The sequence below is a fragment of the Chelonus insularis genome, unplaced genomic scaffold, assembly GCF_013357705.1.
Source record: "Chelonus insularis isolate UGA/USDA-ARS -01 unplaced genomic scaffold, ASM1335770v1 contig_130_pilon, whole genome shotgun sequence".
NCBI lineage: Eukaryota > Metazoa > Arthropoda > Insecta > Hymenoptera > Braconidae > Chelonus > Chelonus insularis.
The window spans coordinates 400461-423452 of NW_023276371.1; the positions used below are offsets into that span (position 1 = coordinate 400461).

The 22992-nt window shown below is 30.2% G+C and overlaps 5 protein-coding genes and 1 long non-coding RNA gene across 9 annotated transcripts in view; 2 read left to right on the plus strand and 4 right to left on the minus strand.

Annotated features, from left to right (window-relative positions):
• Nucleotides 1-4997, minus strand: part of LOC118072044 (Krueppel-like factor 3) — a 153897-nt gene extending 148900 nt beyond the window's left edge. Inside the window, exons 1-2 of one of the 3 annotated variants that reach the window (XM_035091634.1) lie at nucleotides 4429-4997; nucleotides 2844-4336 (exon numbers count right to left, since the gene is read on the minus strand). The gene's annotated coding sequence lies outside the window, so the exon portion shown is untranslated. Of the gene's footprint in view, nucleotides 1-2843 lie in introns of all 3 variants that reach the window. The other 2 variants (XM_035091624.1, XM_035091614.1) reach the window with 2 other exon arrangements.
• Nucleotides 4998-5316: 319 nt separating this feature from the next.
• LOC118071614 (fatty acyl-CoA reductase wat-like) lies at nucleotides 5317-8586 on the minus strand. The gene is made up of 8 exons (XM_035090837.1): nucleotides 8174-8586; nucleotides 7314-7407; nucleotides 6991-7236; nucleotides 6764-6909; nucleotides 6383-6685; nucleotides 5969-6280; nucleotides 5624-5881; nucleotides 5317-5542 (listed from the first exon to the last, which is right to left on the minus strand). The coding sequence occupies exons 1-8, from the start codon at nucleotides 8338-8340 to the stop codon at nucleotides 5416-5418; spliced, it is 1653 nt and encodes a 550-aa protein (XP_034946728.1). The 5' UTR covers nucleotides 8341-8586; the 3' UTR covers nucleotides 5317-5415.
• A 482-nt stretch (nucleotides 8587-9068) lies between these two features.
• FAM21 (Family with sequence similarity 21) lies at nucleotides 9069-15509 on the minus strand. The gene is made up of 9 exons (XM_035090825.1): nucleotides 15280-15509; nucleotides 14987-15121; nucleotides 14059-14917; nucleotides 13810-13998; nucleotides 13426-13718; nucleotides 12969-13273; nucleotides 11191-12572; nucleotides 11006-11118; nucleotides 9069-10948 (listed from the first exon to the last, which is right to left on the minus strand). Exons 1-9 carry the CDS (start codon nucleotides 15280-15282, stop codon nucleotides 9602-9604), a joined length of 4626 nt encoding a protein of 1541 aa, XP_034946716.1. The 5' UTR covers nucleotides 15283-15509; the 3' UTR covers nucleotides 9069-9601.
• Nucleotides 12426-12937, plus strand: LOC118071647 (uncharacterized). Its single transcript, XR_004690926.1, has 2 exons — nucleotides 12426-12567; nucleotides 12658-12937. It is a non-coding gene; the product is annotated as an uncharacterized lncRNA (long non-coding RNA).
• A 412-nt stretch (nucleotides 15510-15921) lies between the features above and the next one.
• LOC118071621 (fatty acyl-CoA reductase wat-like) lies at nucleotides 15922-18691 on the minus strand. Its single transcript, XM_035090850.1, has 9 exons — nucleotides 18594-18691; nucleotides 18104-18294; nucleotides 17827-17920; nucleotides 17507-17752; nucleotides 17281-17426; nucleotides 16898-17200; nucleotides 16519-16824; nucleotides 16178-16435; nucleotides 15922-16118 (listed from the first exon to the last, which is right to left on the minus strand). The coding sequence occupies exons 2-9, from the start codon at nucleotides 18268-18270 to the stop codon at nucleotides 15995-15997; spliced, it is 1644 nt and encodes a 547-aa protein (XP_034946741.1). The 5' UTR covers nucleotides 18271-18294; nucleotides 18594-18691; the 3' UTR covers nucleotides 15922-15994.
• A 135-nt stretch (nucleotides 18692-18826) lies between these two features.
• On the plus strand, nucleotides 18827-22962 carry RYBP (ring and YY1 binding protein). Of its 2 annotated transcripts, none has more exons than XM_035090885.1 (4): nucleotides 18827-19032; nucleotides 20783-21059; nucleotides 21146-21613; nucleotides 21692-22962. In XM_035090885.1, the coding sequence occupies exons 3-4, from the start codon at nucleotides 21437-21439 to the stop codon at nucleotides 22028-22030; spliced, it is 516 nt and encodes a 171-aa protein (XP_034946776.1). In that variant the 5' UTR covers nucleotides 18827-19032; nucleotides 20783-21059; nucleotides 21146-21436; the 3' UTR covers nucleotides 22031-22962. The 2 variants fall into 2 exon arrangements, with proteins under 2 accessions (XP_034946776.1, XP_034946766.1); XM_035090875.1 differs by lacking the exon at nucleotides 18827-19032 and adding an exon at nucleotides 19383-19916.
• The last annotated feature ends 30 nt before the right edge of the window (nucleotides 22963-22992 follow it).

Below are 22992 nucleotides of genomic sequence, written 5' to 3' on the forward strand. Positions count from 1 at the left end.
ATATGTCTCATTACTACCAAGAAATATCACTTTTTCTTCATTATTATTCTTGTTGATGTGTTCATGTTGGAGCTTTTTATGTTACTAATAGGCTTATTTCAACTTTGATCAAAAGAAATGCTGATAATTTATACAAAAAAAGTAAATAAATAAATTTATCGGAGGATCATCAAAAGATTAGCTCATAAATTAAAATAAATTGTGCATAAAATTGATGTTCATCCTTTCTATGTTGTCTGCTGAAACATTAACTAACCCATACTCGTGATTTTTGTTATATTTAGTATCAATTGCTCTTTTTTCATTCCTCACTTTGATCCTTGTATTCATACACACACATTTTCTAACATAGAAGAAACTGGAGCAATATGGAGTAGTACTCCAAAAAGTAAAAAGGTACCTCATACACGAAATGTTTAAAATATAATTTGTGTATTAGTTAGAGATTTAGTTAAGGATTTTCTAAGAGTATAGAATATTGACTCTCATGGTTTCATTTTCTACAGTTATGATGTCAAAATTCTGTAAAGGACTTGACTATAAAAAATGATAGCTTGGTCTTCACCTAATAAAGCATCCTCTAGCTGCGGGGCATAATTATATTTATCAAGAGTCAAGGCGTGCCACGTTTGTAGCCAAAGACGAAATAGCGGTATTTCGTAGGCGTCTACACGGAACTTGTGAAAACCAAAAAGACATCATGACATCGTCAATAAAAAAATTTTTTTTTATGTTACTTGTTATCGCTAACTTTCGACGCGCACACCAAGACTCATCATTCAAATCAACTTCGATTGGTTATAACAACCGGCAGCGCCACTTTAGATTCAAGAATTCAAAGAATGTCAATGAAATAGTTGGTGAAGATTACTATGAAATGAAGTTGTAATAATTCTCTCAAGCATAGAAGAATATAATAAGAAACATTATATTAACAAGTCGTCAATTATTCTGCTATTGATGACTACACATGGCATTAAAAATTGGATATACATATTAATATGTATAGAATTATGATGTGTGACCTTTTCATACAAACGAAAATGCTATGTAATATTCTTTACTCAAAAGACGAGCCTGTACGTGTCGTAACGCAGAAATTTTATTCCACGATGAGAACTCAATTCGTGACGTAGCCCGCATGGTCGACCGCATTTGCGCGAGTCGATTGCCATGCGACATTATTGTGATCGATACGGAAACGCCCCGAAGCCCTATGTAGTTGTACTTATGTTAGCTTAGACCAACGATTCATAACAACTCATGTCAACACTCAAGTTTTGTTCAATTCCACCAACAATCACAGCTTTAAAAATATTTCATAGCCCGAGGAAATGACTAATATTCAGCTCTAAAACACTATCAATTTTCTTTAAATTAATTTCAGTTTTTTTTGTTTATTAATTTTAACGATAAAATCACCACTGACGAGTTTGTGGTCATAAATTATTCCGTTTAATTTATGGATTTACGTTTTATTGATTTCTAATATGTATATTAAATACACATGATTTGGTATAATTGACACTTTGGAATGAAATAATTGTGTGAAGAGACGAAATTTGTTCAAGCTGTCTTCCTATCCATGTCAACATAATTATGCCACCGGTTGTTAGGAAGATATGCCGAGTGGTCATTTAAGCGCCTTTGGAGGCATAAATAATCCCATTAAACGTATCACTGACTCAATCCGACAGCTAACAAGTTGCTAAATAAAAATATTAAGAGAATACACTAAAAATGAAAAGATAGTAGTAAGTGAGAAAGATATTAGTGAATTTAGAAAATTCTTGGGGTTTATGGTTAATTCAAATCAACTTCTAGATAATTATTTATGATATTTTTCATTTAACGTGATTTATATTTAATATTTGATCATTTTAATCAAAATAAATATTTCAAATAGTCCAGTAGAAAAAAATAACTTTTATAACTTGATAGATTGAAATAATGATGAGATTCTTGTCACTGACTAATGAGAAGGCATTTCTCATTGACGTGAAGCTTATAGGAATTCAATTGATTTAGAAAATATATAGACTTGTGGGCCATTTCATCTGTCATTTATTTGCTGTTTCATCTAATGACAAAATGATTTCTACTCCTGGTGTACGCTGTCTTCTATATTATATAATAAATAAATAACAACTTAACTGCGTCTACTAAAGTATATAACCTTCAATTTAAATTTATAACAAGCTATAGTTGAGAAAAACATATAAAAAAAAAGGATTTAAATACAGTTGTATGAAATAGAATATTAATTAGAATTTTTTGTTCACACCGGTATATTTCTTGTCGAAAAATAGCCAAGTAAGCAATTCTCTGAGGACGTCAGAGAATGAAAAATTCACAAGACCACGCCTTAACTTCAAGGGGAAAATACACGTTCATGAAAGTCATATATGCGCCTGTATCAGACTAGTCCAACAACTTTGACAGAGTCTCGTAACGCGGGATTCTCTTCATCCATAGTTAATCATAGCAGCGTGGTGTGCAAGACCCGTTTATTTATTATCGATCGCGGTTAGTGGCGCGCGACACTTGATACATCAATATCCTGCACGTGTTTATGCGTCCAAGCAATTGCACGGTTAAGTAAGGTTTGTAAATTCACTTGCGTATAAAACGTCCATGGAAAAAGTACAAAAAAATAAACAATTAATATCGATAACGTATCTCTACATGTTACCGGTAGTATTATTGGGAAATCAATTACGCTTATGTAAGGATAATATACAAAGAGCTAAACATGACATTAAGCTAAATAGTATAGTACATAATAATACTTGGAATATCATATAATAGTATGTTATGTTATATTATGTGGTATTAATACTCACCAGAGTTGGGCTGCTACTGATTACAATTGTCCGGTTGTCCTTTGTCGGTGTAATCCACACGGTGGCAATGATATCATTGGCTTCATCTATGTTCTATCACAGTAATTCTCATTAGGAATGATCAATAACCTCGAGTTATCACAGAACCACGAGGCACTTTGCACATTAAGCACCGGGAAAACACCATTTAAATATCTTCGATATGATGATTTTTATTTAACACGCACGTTTCTTTACTAATGTTATGATTTTACACTCAAATATTACTTCAGTATGTCTCATTAATAATTTTCTAATTTCAATACATTATTTTTTTTAACTCTCTAACTTATTTAATTACTTAATAATTTTATAAATAATAACATCATTATTCAGCATATCTTTTTGACTCTATTATGTTTGTTTGTATTTATTGAATTAATGTCACAGAAAAAATCTCAAATAAATGACAAGTCATGAAAATAATGCTTTGTCACGGAGCTTTTGAAATAGTGTGAATATTGTTTATAGTCCTTTCGCATTTTCTGTGTGATTTAATACATAAAAAATACATTCTTGATCACATCAACTCTCGAGACAATACAATTCGCGCGTTATTAGATTGCCTAAGGTCTTTTGAAGCATCATATACATTTCCGGAGCGAATGAGTGGATGGCGGGAGAATATGTCAGTGGAGAAGAGAGAGAGAGAGAGAGAGAGGGAGCAAGAGTTGAGGGCGATCGATGAACTCTTACTGTCCGATGAAAACCTCTGGTTGATAAATTCAGAGGTCAATCACAAATAATTATGTGCGTAGACGTCGCAAATCGATCATTACTAAATCGTTCTAGTTGACAAACTATCAGTAGCGTAGTTTTAAAAGCACATCACAAATCTCTATCAGACCAAGTAAATAATTCATTAAAAACACTCATGTTATTGCAAATTTTTTCTCCTTCACAAATAACTTGCAGCCACTAGATGTCAACGTTTCACTGTATATTCAACTGTTACTCCGTTCTCTCTATACACTTATTTGTTCGTAATCTCAAGTCTATAACCATTAAATAATCGTAAACCTACCATATTACACAACCACTTGCACCGCAGTTGACAGTCAACTATTGGCAAGCAAAAACTGCGTTGAAGTAGCAATCAGCTGATCGCCACGCGCTGCTATGGCAACCAGTCGATGGTTGCGCTGCAGGATGGCGCACCAAAAGACAATTGAAGGTGCCAAGATGGTCACTCAACCAGCGAGTTATTTTTTAGATATCAATTTCTCTTCAAACATTAGTCGTCACGCTCTCGTCATCCTTCAGCCGTCTCACTTTTCTGCTTTGATATCACAAGCGTGACACTCGTGTGTCTGTTAATGCTCGCACGTCATTTGTTTTCCCTCTCTCTCCCTCTCTGACGTTTCGACGTGATAACACGATGCTGATAATTAACTATTTATTTCTTTCAATTTTATTCAATAAAATAATTCACGTAAATGTATTCTTTTTCCATCCTGCAACAGAAAATAACCCGATGACCGTAATGTTTTGAGTGTTTTGATAGTAAAAGAATGATTATTAACGTTAATTTATAAACAACATTTACACCATCCGCTCGTGTCGGCAGCCCGGCGTGCACTGGCGCTCCAAGTCAACTGTACTGAGCTCTCCTGGATCCACCACTCGCTTAAACGTGCGATACGCGCACAGCCCACATGATCACGCTTATTCGCCTCTCCCAGGAACTCTACTATCAGGTTTTGTTGCGTTTCTAGCGCCACTTCTCGCAATTTTTCAATCATCTCTTCTTAACTCTCATTCCCGCCAATTTTTTTATTTAATAAACATCTTTATTACTCTAATAATTGTGTTTCACCGCAAATAATCATATTTCTCGATTAAATTTATCCTCATTTATTATAGTGACTATTAATTTTCGATAATAAATACTCCTGTTATTGTGATCATTATTGTTGCTTTTTTACGACTATCATGGCGTTATCATTCTTGTTTTAATCTTCATATAACTAATAATAAATTTTATAGTTTACCTTACATATTTCCTATGATTTTTTATTGTAAAAAGCTTATATTATCTAAGATTTAATTATAATTCGAGATTTCGTTATTTATAGCGTATATTAATTACTTTTTTTATGACATAATCATCGTGAAATATCATTACATCGCCGATCGGAGTTGAACTAACGAGCGTCACATTGACTGTGTTAAAGCTCGAGTGGCATCGTTGTGAAGTTTGACAATAATGGCGTGGTGTCGCCACCTGTCAGACTCGTTATTTTTTTCAAATTATTTTGGAGTTGGATAGCATCAATAATTAATTGTTGATAAATAATAAATTAATAAATTAATTATTAATTGTGTTTTTTATAAATTCAATTTTTAATCATTCGTTCAAAAAAAAAAAAAAAATAGATAATAGATAATAGATGATAATACAAGTTTGCCAACTCAGAAATAAGAATAAATTAAATTTCACTTTAGAAAAAAAATCAATGTGTTAATATTATTTATTATTAGGTAAATATACTAATATGGACATTTTTTATTTGTTCTAAAATTGCATTATAAACTATTGTTTGTTAAAATATGGACAAAAATATAAAAGAAACGATACTAGAGTTGTCAGTAAAAAGTACACCAACCACAACAACAATATTCCTCCTACTGTCAGTGATGTATAGTGAAGTGCCTTTAGTCTATTAAAAATTATTATTATTATTATTATTAAATTGAAATTTAAAACTTGAAATAATTTTAATAAGATTTTTATATTTTACCTGCTGTATCGTTTTTTTCCTTCAGGGATTGTTTCAAGTGGATCTTTAATGATGAATATTCGAAGACCTCGTATGTAATCCCAGAAATATTTATTCCATTCAAGATTTGAAACATTAAATTGGTACAATTCTTTGTCAACTGGACTCAATTTATCCCATAACTTGAGAACATTATCATTCCGGAATTTCCATTGCTGCATTGCAAAGTAAGATATGACATGCATAAATTTATGAATTTTTTTATATATTTTTAGAAGCCTAAAACAGAATTTAAGTTAAAAAAATAAATTTAAAATAATGAAAAATTCTAAATAATAATAAATTTAACATGAACGAATTTCTTACATAGGTTTTTTTCCTATTATCCATAACACTGAGTCAACAAGAACTGCAGGTATCATATGAAATAAGTATACGTATATGAGATGCACCCAATAAAGTTTGTTCAATGTAAAAAAGTAGTACCATAATACCGATATGGATGGTATATTCATTCCATAAATTTCATTATATTTCATATATTCACCCCAAGTAATGGGTTTTTGACAAGAAGATACACAATTATAAATTGGTGGCTTTTCTTCTTCAAGTTCTGCTGAACTTTCGTTAGATTCACCTTGCTGAGAGGTTGATAAAGCACGTGATGGGTTCATTCGTCTAGAATGATCGATTGAAATTTGAATTATTAATCAGTTATTACAACTGATTCAATAATCAAACAATCAATATTTAATACTATGAATCATTTAAAATTCAAACCTTCGCGTTCCAATATCCCACGCTGCTGCAATAATGTTATTGATAACGTAATCAGCTGGTATTATATCTGCTATACAATTAGTATCACAGTGAAGTGTACGAAGAAGACCCATTCCAGCCCCAATTGTTACACCAGTAGGTCCATAAAGATTATTGATCCACCCGGGAACAGGTTCATGTGCTGTTGATATCATAATAGCTGGACGAACAATACAAACTGGTAAACCTTTGCTGTGCTTCAACACAGCATCTTCAGCAACTGTTTTTGTAAATGCATAAGTATTGGGCCAATCTGCTATTAACCTTAATAAAATTTATTTAAAAAATCAACTCATTTATAATTCATTTTTTCATGGATTTAGGTCTTTTAAATATACTTACTTAGGAGTCAAATACTCTAATGTTGGATCATCAAGTATGTCAACGATAGTCAACAAATCATCAGCTCCTATAGTAGCTTTATAGAATATTTCATCAATAAATTTAGTCACGCACATTGAAAAAGCAGTTCCAATATGAACGAAAGCCTGTTAATGATAATTTTAAAAAAATTACTCAGGTCGTTAATTGCTTAAAAGTTTATTCGATAAAAATCGAATAGTTATCACCTTCAGATTGGGCATTTCTCTAGCAAAAAGAAGAATATCTCTTGTTCCTCGAACATTGATATTAGCGGCAAATCTTAATTTATCATCAAATCGTACAGTTGCAGCAGCATGAAACACAACATGAGTGTTTTTAAGTCTCTCTCGAGTTTCTGGAGCCAACACAAGACCTTTGTCTTCTATACTACCTTCAATCATCGTGACTCTTGTTGTATAATCAGGCTGTTCAGATTTTAGTCTATCATAAAGCTTGAATTATAAAAAAAGATTAAATAATTTATTCAATAAAACAAGTTTATTAAGAGATTTTTTATTGCAATACTTACCGGATCTTCAAAGTGTTCCTTGAAACGTTCTTTTGGTGATTTTCCTTTTTTTAAACGTATTAAAAGATATATTGTCTGCAATTTTGGGCAAGCTCTGATAATAAATAAAATCGTTAATGATTATGTTAACGTAAGCATATGAGAATTAATTTGAATAAATAGTAGCATAATTGTTTTTTTTTGATGAAATACAAGATGTTTCACGGTATTTACGTGTGAATATAAATGCGTTTATTTTGTCAACGGGTGATTTCCGGCGACACAAAATTAGACCTCTCATAAAATATTTACAAAAGCATAAACTGTTTAGCATAGACAATACATACTTAGTAACAAGGTTCTCGAAAACTCGCTTTGAAATTTAAGTGCAACTCCTTAATGGCAATCAGTTTTTTTACATTATGTAATAAATACGAATCTATAATTGTTGATGTATCTACACGTTGTTTTAAATCACTTTCTACGTAAGTTCATAGCCTTTAACTTGTCTTTAAAATTTAAAAAACTTTAACATATTACGAAAATTCATTTAAATAAATCTTTGTTCACTCATGCCCAATTATTTAAACATATCATTCTGGTTAATTGCTCTTAGAAAGAATAAATCAATTCATAGGAGGTGTAAATTATTATGACCTGGTACTGAACAAATAATGATCAAGCTGCTGATATATTGAGCAATATTTTAGATAAACTATTTTCTTATTCAGGTAAACAAATAGCAGACCGGAATTGTGTTTACATTCTCAACAGACCGGAAGAGTGTACATTTACCTCAAACGACAAAGAATAAGATAAATTGCAAATCGTGTTATGATTTAATATTAAATTCAATACCTTGGATATAAATTGTGACTCACCGTAATAATTTTTCAACAAGTAGTTTTCCAACAAATCCGGAACCTCCCGTGACAAGTACATTACATCCATTAAAAAATTCAGTAATTTCACTTATTTCTTCAACATCTCCATTCTCTGTTTCCAGCCTCATTTTTTCCATCTCACCTCGATCTTTCATCAATGTCATTTTCAATAGCTTATCCTTAAAATTTAACTAAAATTCAATTTACAGTTACGAAAACAAAAATTTTGAACTTTAATCAATTAAATATTAATATATTTATCAAATAAATAAAAATTTCATTTAGTTTGAATAAATGGTTATTAATTTTTTGCAACGACTAATAAAACAGGTATTGGTAGTCAGAAGAACGGATAACCGAAGTGAGTTGAATGACGATCAAGTGAGGACTGAAACTTCGGTAATTAAACATTGAACTCGATCCATAGCTGAAAATTGAAAGTCAGACTATCGTTCGCAAATTATGTAAATTTCTATGAATTTCAACTATGGTTATAATGCACACATTTTTTAAACATTTCTAAATCTAAATAAAATAGTACGGAATAATTCATAGAAAATTTTGGTGAATTAGAATTAAATCCATAAAACATGCTATTAAGTCATTGATCGAAAAGATTTCTGAAAATTTGTTAGCCGAAAATCACAAGTCATATTCATATAATTCATAGAATTGAATGAATCAACGAATTATAACATATCAGGGGTCAATTCCGGTTTCACCCGTTGATGACAACAGCATTTAATTTATATTACAATGTAGCGACTTCATTCCAAGTGCATTTAGTAAAGCAGTGCATTTATATGAAATTTAAAGCATTGTATATACTTTTTATTCAAGAGGATTAAATTATCAAACAATAGTTCAACTCTGTTGTCATGATTCAGTCTAGTTTGGCCTTAAAACGATTCATTTATTTAAATATTGAGACGTAAGCGTTTTTAATTTCAGAAAATAATCCACCCATTCTCGCTTTAATGTCATTCTTATGAAAACTTTTCTTTTATTACCGTAGAAAACAACAAAAATTTGTACCAGTTATGTTAATTTATTATTGCCTTTCGTTCGAAAAAAAACTATATATATTCATATGTATATACAGTTTCGCATATTACATGGCACAATGTTTAAACATAAAAGATGATGTCATTACATACGCTGGTATTTTTCATGTTAACTTATTAATTTTTTTTTTATATATATATATAATTTGTTTTATAATTTAAAATCACTTTATTTCTTTCTAACTTAGTTAAAGCTTTTAAATAAAAATATTAATAAAAAACAATAATGTGTGAAAGTATCTCTCTATTGTATAACATTTTTTTACGTTTTAATTTTCATGATTGAATAATAAAAACAAAATTTATATTCCATACTAATAAGGCAAATCATTTACTTCGTATTGCATCTTTTCAATTAAAATTAATCATCATCAAGCATACTTAATGGATCTTCAACAATTTTTTCAGCAGTTTTTCTTAAATCTTTTGTGATCGATTTTTTTACTGGCATACGATTCTCGGTCTCACCCAATGTTGATGTAGAAGATAGTTTCTTTGTAAATAAATCTTTACCATCATCATCTTCAGCATCTTTAAAAAATAATCCCGATGAAGAATTTTTTGATAGAGGTTTTTTAATTGTAAAAAAATCATCTTCACCACTCGAATGATCACCAAAAATATCTTCTAACTTTGTTTTAGGAATTTTTGTTTTTGATGCAAACAACTGATCATTTTTTGTTGATTCGAACGAAGGTTTTTCACTGGCATCGAAAAATAAATCTTCCTCATCATCATCATTATCAAAGTCATCGCTAGTCTTAAAAGAAACGCCAGAAGCATTCATTTCGTTAATGTTATCTGACTGTTCTGGTTTACTTTGATTACTTTTTTTATTATGCACTGAGCCAAATAAATCATCTGTTTCATCATCACTTTCAATGTCATTGAATAAGTTATTTTTACCACTGTCCTTACTCGATTTTTTTACTGGTTTCGTAAAGGGACCAGAAAATAAATCACTGTTAGAATCATCATCAAATAAATCTAATGATCTTTTTGTTGATTCAGTTGAAAATGATGATTTCTTCATATTCTTGGTAAACAAGCTATCATCTTCATCAAACAATAAATTCTGACCTTTTTCTGGTGACGGTGTTTTGGTGACAAATGCAAAAAGTTGACTGGGATCCTTTAATGGATCATGATTTCCATCACGTAAAGGATCTACAGGTTCTTTTGAGTTCTCTTCATTTTTAACTGGTTTCTTCTCTTCTGATAATTTATTTTCTTCTTTTTTACTCTGCAAAACAGAACTTTCTTTTTTTCCATAATTACTAACATTTTCAGGTGACTGACGTCTTTGAATTGGTGAAAGAATAGGAGCACGACCAAATAACCCATCTTCTTTAGGTGGATCTTCAGGTAAATCAGGTGGTACATCAAAAAGATCTTCTTCGTCAGTTGATGGTGACATTAGTGTATTTTTAGTTGTACTAATTGAACCTTCTTTTCCTACACTAATTTCAGATTTATCTTCTGTGGCTAAATGCAGACCAGATTTTCGTTTCATTAAGGATTCTTCTTGATCATCAGCATTCGGTGCACTTAATCTTTCATGCTTCAGATCCAATATTGATGAATCAACAGTAGATTCCGATTTATCAACATCATCAAAATCAATACCACTTGTTCGTAGAGCTGATTGACGAGCATGTCTACTTTGAGGTCTTCGTTTCATCGGGATTCTCGCTCGATTTTGAAGAATCTAAGATGATTTATAATGAGTACAGAACTTAACGTAATTATTAATATATAATCTTACCTTTGAGCCTTTTATTGTTTGTGACTCAGCTTGAGCTGGAACATCAAAACTAACAGCTGATTCTATTTCGATGGACGGAGACAATGGTGCTTCTCTTTTTGAAATACTTTCATCTAAAACAGGAATTTTTTTCTTTTAAAAATAATTCTTTAATACTTACAAATCATAAATTTAAGCAAACTTACTAGGTGTCAATGGTGGTGATTTTGCACTTGATATACTGAAAGAGCTTCCATCTTCGCTATCACGATCTGGAGTAAGATCGCTATCACTTAGCTTTTCTCCAATTTTTCTAAAAGTCAAAGGTGTATCCGTTGGAGAGAGAATTTTCAAATCACCCATTTTTCCCATCAAATCTTTAATTTTTCCTGAAACTACTCGACGGGGTGCTGAGTTAGAATCATCATCACTGGTGATAGTGGGTAATCGGATTTTTAAACTGGTTGGAGGTTTTTTAATTGAATTATCTTGAATTAAAATTTCTTGCTTAGAATGATCCATTTTTGATATTTTTCCTCCATCAACTGTTGATGTATTTTCTATAATACTCTTTTCTTGAACTAGTGCACTAGATATCATTGTATTTTTATCAGCCAATCTTTCTTGTGTAATCGATTCTGTTTCATTTATTTCTAACGACATAGGTTTCTTTTTACTAAACAAACTGTCATCATCGCTTTCGCTATCATGAAAAAGTTTACTTTCAGAACTTATATCTCTAGCTACTTTAGCTGACGCCAGTGCTTGTTCACTGTCCCGTTTCTCTTCTAATTTCACTTTACTATTTTTCTCTCCCTTCTCCGCCGCCGTTTCTACAGTAGAATCTTTTTTCGGCTTTGCTAGTTCGTCTTTATGCGCACTATCGGAAGAGTTTGTTAATAGATTATCATTTCCACTCAACATGGCCGATTGTTTTGTTACTTTAGGACTGAATAAATCATCTTCGTCGTCACTATCATCGAAAATATTTGGAATTTTATCAGTTAACTTTGTCACAGTTGATAACGGTTTTGCGGCGGCGACAGTTTCTTTAATGAAACGACTGTTAGAAACCTTATTAGATGACGTATCGAATGGCAATTGCGAAATTCGTGGTTCAGATGGTCCAGGGGCGAAAATGTCAATGTCCGAAACACCTTGATTGGCAAAGATATCAATTTCTTCATCAAAAATTCCTTTTTTCTGATTACTTTTTGACTTGTCAACGTATTGTGACGAGTTTGCCAGCAAATCCGCACTCTTCTGCGAACGAGAGCCAGAACTAGTGTTCGAAAATAGATCGTCACCCGAATCTGAGTCGTCAAAAAGAGAATTTACTTTGGACTTGGACTTGGAGTCAATTTTGGACAGTGGAGGTGGACTGAATACGTCATCGTTGAACAGATCATCCTCTTGAGTATTCGATGATTCTTGTAAGAAAGTTCGATCATGTAGTGCTGGACTACTTATATCACTTCCAGAATTAGTAACCTCTTGACGTGCTGCATTCAACAAGCTATCACTAATAACTCTTGCACGAGAAAATTCTTCTGCTGACATTCGACGTGTTGATGTCAATTCTGGTGATCTAAAAACAAAATAACACTTGTATATTATTATATTTACGTCTAAAAAAAATACTCATTTTAATTACTGTTAATTCTTGTTTACAGATTTATCGATATACTAAACGCGTGATACTTTCAATAAAGCGTACAAAGCGTAGATTGAATGACTCATACGGTAATCGAGAGTTTAGATGGTTTCGTACCGTGACTGTGATAGTAATGTATTGTTGATTGCTCATGGCTAACAAGATGTTGTGATTATTATGATTATAACGGACTGTATGATTCGCAAACTATAAGTAGAATATAAAGAAAAAAATGGTTGCCAATGAATTTTTTCTAAGCCACATTCCTTTGTTAAATTTAATTTAAAATAAACTTTAAACAAATAACTTTAATTCTAAATAATTTCTCACCCAAACTCTGCAGAACGAATACTGCCTAAACTCGGTGGCTGAAGAAATATGCCACTACTGTTATTACTGTCTCCATGAACCATGTGAGCAATAATTATACTTGGATTAGAAGGAGCATTGCTAACGTTATAAGAAATCTCAGTGTTATTCTGTACACTTGCTGATGTAGTTTTATCGTCTTGAAATTCAGCTCCATCTTCGCTTTCAGATGACTCAGAAGATTCTTGGTTAGTTCTTTGAAAGAGTCTACTACCAAGACTGGATGAAAGCAGGTCACTTTGAATGGTTGGTAAACCTTGTAGATTCTACAGTAAATAGAAGACTTATTTAAAATACAATTAATTAATTGTTTCGTAATTGAATTGATAATGGTTTTTAAAAATATCAATTATCAAGTTCTAATTTACAATGAGAAATTTCAAAACATCATGATAATTATTTCTAATTTACATCTAACCTCTTGTCTTTCGATCTTTGACACTTCAGCTGATTTATTGGAACTAGCATTCGTAACAGGACTAAATAGATTATCATTATCGCCAAAAAAGTTGGGAATGTTATCAAATCCTGGTGTACTAGTTGACATTTCTCCAGCATTTATCCTAGGATCTAATTTGTTCTTTGGTAAAATAGTATCACTAGTTTTATCTGTACTAGTTTTCGTAGAGATCTTTGGTGAAAACATATCATCAGAATCTTCCGAATCAATATCACCAAACAAATCAGCCATAGCAGACTTCGGTTTTGTTTCTGAAGAAAAAAAACACATTGATCAAACATCGTGACTAAATATATCTCATAAATGTATTCATTAGAGGTAATAAATTCTACTTTAACATACCAACTGGGTGAATAGGTGGTGGTACATCCATACTAGCAGGAATTATATTGGTCTGTGGTCGTTTAAATATTTTATTATCCCACAAACTATTCGATACTTCTTCATTAAACAGATTACTATTAAATACATTGTCAGATTTAACGCTTAGTATATTCTCATCATTGTTATCTTCTGAATTGAATAGATCATCTAAAAATAAAAAGTATTTCTTATTTATATACTAATAAATATAAACAAAAACTACTATACCTTCAGAACGATTAATAGAAGGTGAATGATTCTCTTTAAAAGTATTTGAAGTAGATTCTGCACTTGGTACTATATTACCGAGTTTTTTGTTCAGTTCTTTAACAAAGTTAGGTGTAATTTTGTCAGTATGACCTAATTTCGGTACTTCATTGATTGGTGTCGTAATTTCTGAGGTGGAACTAAGAGTATCTTGACTTCTTGTGTATAATCTGTCAGCGTTTGAACTGGGACCACTAAACTGTTTAGTAGTATTACTTTTATTAAAATCACTCGATTCTGATGAACATGATGGTGAAGATGATCTTGGCCTGAATACTGGATTACGATTAGAAGAATTAAAGATACTATCAACTACTTTATTATCTTCATCACTTTCACTATCATCTTCATCTTCTACTGCTTCAGATTCACTACTGCTGCTGGATTCTATTCCAATTTTATTCGAAGCCTTCCATTTATCAGTCCCTATGATATAAGGCAATGGACGATCTTTATATGGATCTTTTGGTCTTAATATGAAACTTGGCGCTGATATTTCTGTTTCATCTTCACTATCACTAGCAAGTACCTCTCGCCTTTCATATTTCTCATCCATAAATTGTATACCTTTATGAATATTTTCGCTAACAAGTGCTATCATTTCTGCTTCACTCAATTCTTTTGATTCTTCTCGGTTATTAGATTTCTTTTGTTGTTCATGTTCTTGATCATCTTCATACACTCTACTTTCAATAAACTGAGTATTAGCCAATGCTAGAGAGGCATTTGTAACATTATCAATCAAAACAGTTGTTTCATTTAACTGACTACTAAGTAAATCAAGATTCTTTTGTGTATCTTTTACTTTTGCCGTCAATGTCTGTGGGCATAAATAAATATAGAAAATTAATAATGAAGTGAATATAAATGTATTACAATTATTATTCACCTGTGAAAACTGTTGAAGATGTTTCAATAAGCCAACATCACCTGCTAAACTCCATTCGTTTCGATTTTCTCTCATTTCTCGAGTCGTCCATGGATGATCCCATGGTTTTTCGACTTCATCTGAGGTCGATGTATTCTAAAATTACAATATTTATATTTGCATGGTAAATTATATGAATGCTGAATAATAGGTCATTAGATTACAATGATTCAATTAACCAAAATTAATAGATTACTGATTATCTATTATTATTATTGACTACATTGTTACAATATCAACAGTTCAACACCTACCATGTTGACAGTATCTTGGAGCCCAAAAACAGGATAACATTACAAATAAAACTATGAAGAGTCAATCATGAATTACTCAAATATTGTTAATTTAGTTTGAGAAAGAATATGCTTATCTAAGCTTCTTACTTTTACATACAGTATTTGAATTACAATTATCACTGTGCAAAAAAAAACTTAAAGGCATCTAATCATTGAGACTGGTTCTGTGAAAATGGCGCTACTGATTTGCAGATTTTTTATGAACCACAATAAAAATATCACCTTTCAGTTGATAGAAAAGAACTTTAACTAAGCATCAATCGATATGATAGAATTACATTTATTCTTCACACAAAAAATAATTTGTTCATTTGTTTGTAGACAATTAGGTATTATTTATCAATAACCAAACAAAATATTTATAATTTCTGTTTCTGACCTTTTTAATACTGAAATTTTTTTTCAAAAAGACATCAATCTTTACTTACTTTACTTTAATCAGTTGTTTTTGCTGATTCTAAATCAAAAATTTAGAAAGAGAATATTTCCCAAATTTAGATTGAGATAAAGCAATGTTACAAAAACTCCAATATTTGTGAGAATCCAAAAAACTATATTTATTATGAACTTATTGTTATGATATTGTAATAACAAAGTAAATATACTATCAGAATCATACAAAGATATGACTAAATTTTATTACTTGTTCTAAGATTTTGTAATATGTACAATGTTACTTATTGTAGTATGGACAGAAAGACAGTAGCAATGGTACAAAAGTTGTCAGTAAAAAATAAGCCAGCCACAATAAGAGAATCGATTCCACTGTCAGAAACGTGTAGTGAGCAATCTTTAATCTATGAAATAATAATAATTAATTATTTTATTATTTCTAAAAATACTATAAATTTCTTACTTGAAGTATCGCTTTTTTTGAGCAGGAAGAGTGTCCCATGTGTCCTTAAATATAAAGACTCGTATACCTCTCATGTAATGATAAGAATAATCTTTCCAATTTAAATCTCCAACGTTGAAGTAATATATTTTTTTGTCAATTGGATTTAATTTATTCCACAATCTTCTGACATTTTTATTGCCAAATGTCCATTGATTAGTTGAAAAGTAAGTGATAACATGCAAGAATTTATGAATTTTTTTGTAAATATTTAGAACTCTAAAACATATAAAAAGAAAAGAGATAAATTAACGAATCATCTGAAAGACATATCAAAATCTTTAATAGAAAAAAATTCTCACTGAGGTTTTCTTCCTGTTATAAAAAGGCCTGCATCAATAATAGCTGCTGGTAATAGATGGTATAAAAATAAATGGATCAGATGAAGCCAATAATATCTATCTACGCAAAGCATATAATACCATAACGTTTTTACTGATGGTATTGCAACTCCATGTAGTTCACCATAACTAAGATACCGAGACCAACTAATAGGATTGTCAACAGATGATACAACATTATAAATTTTTGGTTTTTCATCTTCTTCTGGTTCTTCAGTGAGTTCATTTTTTTGAGAACTTGGTAAAGTTCGTAAAGGATCCGTACGTCTAAAAAAGTGATTTTTTTTAATGAGAATCAAACAAATGAAAAAACTTTCTTTGCATTAGAAATAAATCAAACCTTTGTGTTCCAACATCCCAAGCTGCAGCGATGATGTTGTTGATTACATAATCAGCTGGTATCATATCAGCAATGTAATCACCTTTGGCATTAATAGTATGAAGAATACCTAATGACGAAGCGACAGCTACACCAGTGGCTCCATAAAGATTATTAATCCATCCAGGAATAGGTTCATGTGCTGTTGATATCATAATAGATGGACGAACGATACATACTGGTAAACCTTTGCTGTGACATAATACAGCGTCCTCAGCAACTGTTTTTGTAAAAGCGTAAGTGTTTGGCCATTTTCCTATCAATCTGAGATAAAAAATTATTTCATATGAGATTATTGTGTAACAATGTATATTTTAGCTCAGAATAAATTTCAGAAAACTTACGTTGGAGTTATATGTTCTAAAGTGGGATCATCAAGTATATCAATAATAGTTAGAAGATCATCAGCTCCGAGGAGAGTTTTATAGAAAACTTCATCGATAAATTTATTCACGCACATTGAAAAAGCAGTTCCAATATGAACAACAGCCTGTTTAGAATGGAAACAAAAAATATTGGAAATTTTAAATTAATCAGAATTTATTTGATAAAAATTAAATAAATTATTACCTTCAAGTTGGGCATTTCTCTGGCATAAAGAAGAATATCTCTTGTTCCTCGAATATTGATATTGGCGGCAAATCTTAATTTATCATCAAATCGTACAGTTGCAGCAGCATGAAACACAACATGAGTGTTTTTCATCATTTCTCGATCCTCTGGAGTCAACACTAGACCTTTTGCTTCGAAGCTACCTTCAATCATCATGACTCTTGTTGCATAATCAGGTTGCTCAAATTTTAATCTATCATAAAGCTAAAAATTCCAAAAATTCATTCGTTATTTATTTTACAGAAATAAAAAATATTTTACTGTATTTCAATACTAACTGGATCTTCAAAGTGTTCCTTGAGTCGATCTTGTGGAGTTTTTCCTTTCTTCGGACGCATCAGAAGGTATATTTTTTTGAGTTTTGGGCATGTTCTAATGAAAAGTAAATTTATCGATAAGAATAGAACTTTAGATGTGATTCAAAAAATTTTATAAAAGCATGACTGATAATAAACACGAAGAAAGGACTTTATATCATTCTCGAGACTATATCGCTATGTAGTTAATTATTTCTAAAAGACGTTCGAAATTTTTCCACTGTTTTTCATAACTTACCGTAATAATTTTTCTACAAGGACTTTTCCAACAAATCCTGAACCTCCGGTAACAAAAATGTTACATCCAGTAAAAAATTCAGTAATTTCACTTATTCTTTCAACATCTTCGATTTTGGTATCGACAACCATTTTTTTCACCTCATCATGGTGTGACACCAACGTCATTTTTGAAGTTATTTTATATGTAATCTAAATGATTGTTTGATATTTAATACAAATTTTTTATCGATTAATTTTAATAAATAATGAATTGATAAATAAAACGAATTTCATTTAATGATAATGTAAAATTAAATTTTTTTATTTTTATGAAACTTTTTTACTCTTTAATTTTTAGATGATTAAAGATGTTTTCTAATTTTATTATAATATATATGTACTATTTATATTATTTATTTTATGTTTACACTACTTAAATAATATATTTACACTGCTGAATGTAATAATCAGCCAATTAAATACTTGTTAAAATTATTAAGAGTAATTACTTAATAATCTGGATGTAGTTTTATAGAACGGGTGTAGCAAAGGTACTAATGGACGAACTGAGTTAATTGAGGAACAAATAAAGACTAGATTTTCCTATTTAAACTGTGAACTTTATGCATACCTAAAATTGATAAATCAAATTATCGATTGCAAATTATGCAAATTGTTATGCATTTAAATTTGAATTACAATGCGTACGAATTTCTAATGTTTTTAAATTCATTCTAGGGTGAATCAGACTGATGTCAACCTGCTAAGGGATCCGTTAATTATATTCCACACTTTTTTTATTGCCTGGACATGAAGTTATATTAACTGTTGAATTATTGTAAAAAGTGTCAGCAACAGGAAAGTTATAAATAGTGTTGAATCTTTAATTAAAAAAGAGAGAGTTACTCTTATGCCGATGTAAATGCCATTCACGTAAGCAATCACTGTGTGAGTTTAAATTTACGAAAATTATCTTATTATTCTATAAGATAGTTGTTCGAAATTTTTATTTACAATCATTAACAGATTGAAAGAATAAAGAGAAAGCTGAATGAGCTATTACTTAAATATTTTTAAACTCAGCGTAAATAAAAAAACACTAACTTCCGGCATCATTCCGTAGCAATTTTTTTTGTTACAATTCAAAGTGAGTTCAAGTTAAAGTTCAATCGTGAAAAAATGAAAATGATAATAGCATTAATATATTTAAAAATATTCCGACTAAAAATTACAGAAAATTAAAATTTGTGAAAATTTTAAGTATTACTACTAAACTATCGATTGAAAAGAAATAAAATCAATATCCATTAGTTTTTTTTTTTTATTTTCATGTCGTTCATTTCGAAATAATATAAAACTATTGGCATCAAAATCAACATTGGGCACAAACTGATGAATAGCTAAAATTCTGCTTCATCACTGTGAAAAAAATGGACATAAATAATCGAAAGTAATTCTTTCAAGGAATTAAAAAATGAAAACTACCTATCTGAACATAAATGAAGATTTCATATTTTTGAGAATTAATTATGACCTACTTTTCCTTAAGGTCGTTAACATAACTCAAACATTATAAATTCAACGGCTTCACTATTGTATTAAAGTTTGATTATAAATGGGCAATAATGAATGAACACGTGCCATAATAGGCGTTTAATTAATCCTATTCGTAGCATGGAAAACTTTGAGAAAATTAAACTTCATTTATTCTTTATCAATGAAGACATCGACGAAATAAACTATCTCTTGGACTTCATACCGAGTTAGTGCTTTACGGCAACCGTGTGTTATTTTTAGAAGTTTGCATCTTTATGGATCGAAAAACATTTCCGGTAGCTATTTTCAAATATTTTTCGGAATCGAAACTAGTTATAGGAATGACTTTTTTAACTTGTTATCTGCAAGTAATTTTGATTATTTTATTTAAGCACTTTAAGAACTCAAGAACCTCACAATAAATCAGACACATTCTTGGAAAATTTTATTATGATGACGAAATTTGAATTTCAGTGGTGAATCAACATAATTATCGTTATTTTACGTCAATACGATGTTGATGTCATTAAATTATAAAAAAAATGTCTGAAATCGTTTTTGATCATGAAAAGTAATATTTTATAGTTTTGTTGCCAGAAAATTTTTGTGTATTTATTTAATCATTAAAAAACATGGATATGAAGTTTATATCATCTAATAAAAAATTTATTTGGTCTCATAACTAACTACAAAATAAACAATGACATGGTGAATTTTAAGAATATGAGTAATCATATTTATTCATTAATATGTTTCATTTTCGATCTATTTAAGAACAATCATTCTTTGTGTGTTATTTTTCATAATAAATATTCATGAAATTATTTAATTAGTGCATGTGTTAACTCAACAATACCAATTTGCATCTTATAATCAAAGTCACAATGTCATAGCTTTCAAACGATTCGAATAATTTGCGCCAAAGTTAAAATTTAAATAGGTGCCTACTTTATCGGTATGAAAAATTGAAGAACTACAGCGCCACAGATTGTTTGTCAATAATTATTTTCAGTCATGGAGCATCAGCCAATTTTCAGTCTGCATCTTATTTACTAGTATTAAAACATACGATTTTTAAATATTAACTGATTAACTTGCATCTTAAATTGTTAAATTATTTATTAAAATATCAGATCAAAAGTGAATTTTATCCTATTAATAGTTCATGGTGGACAATTAACACAAGTATTAGAACACAATTCAAGCGTATAGCTGTCAATGGATGCCTAAAGGATGATAAATGATTGTTCTGATTTTAATTGATTTATTTGAAATTTACAAAAAAAATAGTGATAACAGATAATAAGTGAATATACCTTATAAAAATAGCTAAACATAACTAAAAAAGACTGAAAACTGGGTTAATAAATATGAGTGTATAGATGAAAAAAATATTAGAAAAAATTGTGAAATAAATTAAATTTCATTGATTAAGTTTGGTTAGTAATAGATTCAACAAAAATATTATATACTTTAATTGATACATTAAAAATATAGAAGTACTGATTTTTTTTCTTATTTTTAGGTCACTATGGCTAATGTCAATTCGATAGCATTACAAGAAGGTGGTGGAGTTAATAATAATATCCAGAGTCATAACCAAATGTGCAGTATATCAAGTTGATGTATATATCAACATTTTGAAAATATTAATAATTGAATTAATGATATAATTATACTAGCTCTTTTCGAGCATTTTGATAACTGGAAATTCGCTGAACATTATAAAACAGTTTTAATGAAGTTTAAAAGCCGTATCAAGAGGCACACTCTCATCTGAGAAGCTTCAGTGGTGTACAACTGATTCCGATGAACAATGAACCATTCGGGAAGCGGTAAACGTCAGGCGAAGGTTTTGGAAGATAATTATTGGGATTGCAGTGTCTGCACGTATAGGAATACAGCAGAAGCATTTAAGTGCCTCATGTGCGACGTGCGTAAAGGTACTTCAACGCGGAAGCCCCGCATAAATCCACAACTAGTAGCGCAGCAGGTCAGTCAGCTTTACAAATCTCTCCATCAGCTGTCGGCTTGTCTGGAAGTACAACAAGTTTAAATTCTTTTGTTACAGGTTGCTCAGCAACAATACGTGCCGCTATTAAAGCCAGGAAAGAAAGAAGGCGGAAGTGGAAGCAGTACAACTAGTTCCTCGAAAGATAAAGAGCGTAAGTTGGATAAACCAAGGAGGAAGAATCGTCATCCACCTCGACTTAAAAATGTTGATCGTAGTACTGCCCAAACCAATGAAGTAACTGTAAACAATGTAACTGTAGTTATAACTGAGTATAAACCGAAAATAAAAAAGGGCTCTGATCAGTCAGGATTATCAAGCAGTGGATCATCAGAGAATGGAAGTCAACATGACTCCAATCAAGACTCTCGAAGTTTGGATATAGGAACAGATGCTTAGTTTAAAATCCTAGTGTATTTATCATCCTTATATATGAACTTAACATATGTTTTTAATTACTTGACCATTGCACAGATTTAGTATGTATGATTTTTTTTTATTAAGATAAGTTTTAAAGTTAACAAAAAGTCTATGGTGTTGAAGGTGAAATAATTATTTGATAATTAACTCTTTGCTCAATTTTGGTGTAGTAAAATAATGATTTAATGACTGTTCTATTACACGGTTAATCAAATGGTGCAAGTGCCTTTTTTGTTATTTATAAAGACTATCCATTGCGCCCAGAGCAAATTAAAATAATATCCAACATTGTTTTGATATAGTTCCATCATATAATATTAAATGCAGACATTCGAAACTATTTTATTACTCCTTATAATTTTATACAGACACTTGAACAAATGTTTAAATTAATTTCGTTTATTAACTGACACTGCCATAGAGCAAAGATTTATCGTAAAAATTTTGTTTATTTATGTTTTTAACAATTTTAGATTAAATATTTATCTTATTTGATAAAAAAATTTTAATTTGTATCGTTAGTTGGGCAGAATATAAACTTTTCTTATTATCTAAGAATTATTTTCATAAAAATCTGTCATTAAAAAAATTAAAATTTGGTAAAATTTATTATGTAAATAGCATGTTCTGAGGGTACTGGTGTCCCAAATAAGTTTATCGATAAAATATTAGTATTTTAGGTGAAAATAGTGCGAATATCTTTTACGATTATAGCAAAAATAATTTAATAAGAATCACTATTTTATGCTCTTTTTATTTTCTGAATAACAACTTCCATTAATAGATTATCATTTCATTATTATGTAAGAGAATAAGAGATATAAATCGTTTTAAAAAAAAACGAAATTCTCTAAAAAATCAATACAAAATTTTTGTAAGGATAAATTAATTTTATCGTTAAGTTTATTATAAAAAAGCAAATTTTTTATTCGTTTAAAATT

Bases quoted from the DNA above. Each gene is read 5' to 3' on its own strand.
- LOC118071614 (XM_035090837.1), bottom strand. From the start codon at position 8,340: ATGACATTGATGAAAGATCGAGGTGAGATGGAAAAAATGAGGCTGGAA. The intron at 6,910-6,990 runs GTGATAACTATT...TATCATTAACAG, and splicing joins GAGAAATGCCCAATCTGAAG to GCTTTCGTTCATATTGGAAC. The intron at 6,686-6,763 runs GTAAGTATATTT...AATTTTATTAAG, and splicing joins TTAGAGTATTTGACTCCTAA to GTTAATAGCAGATTGGCCCA.
- FAM21 (XM_035090825.1), bottom strand. The intron at 13,999-14,058 runs GTATAGTAGTTT...TTTTATTTTTAG, and splicing joins TTCTATTAATCGTTCTGAAG to ATGATCTATTCAATTCAGAA. The intron at 13,719-13,809 runs GTATGTTAAAGT...TTTTTTCTTCAG, and splicing joins ACCACCTATTCACCCAGTTG to AAACAAAACCGAAGTCTGCT.
- RYBP (XM_035090885.1), top strand. From the start codon at position 21,437: ATGAACCATTCGGGAAGCGGTAAACGTCAGGCGAAGGTTTTGGAAGAT. The intron at 21,614-21,691 runs GTCAGTCAGCTT...CTTTTGTTACAG, and splicing joins CACAACTAGTAGCGCAGCAG to GTTGCTCAGCAACAATACGT.
- LOC118071621 (XM_035090850.1), bottom strand. From the start codon at position 18,270: ATGACGTTGGTGTCACACCATGATGAGGTGAAAAAAATGGTTGTCGAT. The intron at 17,201-17,280 runs GTAAGTTTTCTG...TTTTTATCTCAG, and splicing joins TTAGAACATATAACTCCAAC to ATTGATAGGAAAATGGCCAA. The intron at 16,825-16,897 runs GTTTGATTTATT...TCACTTTTTTAG, and splicing joins TGGGATGTTGGAACACAAAG to ACGTACGGATCCTTTACGAA.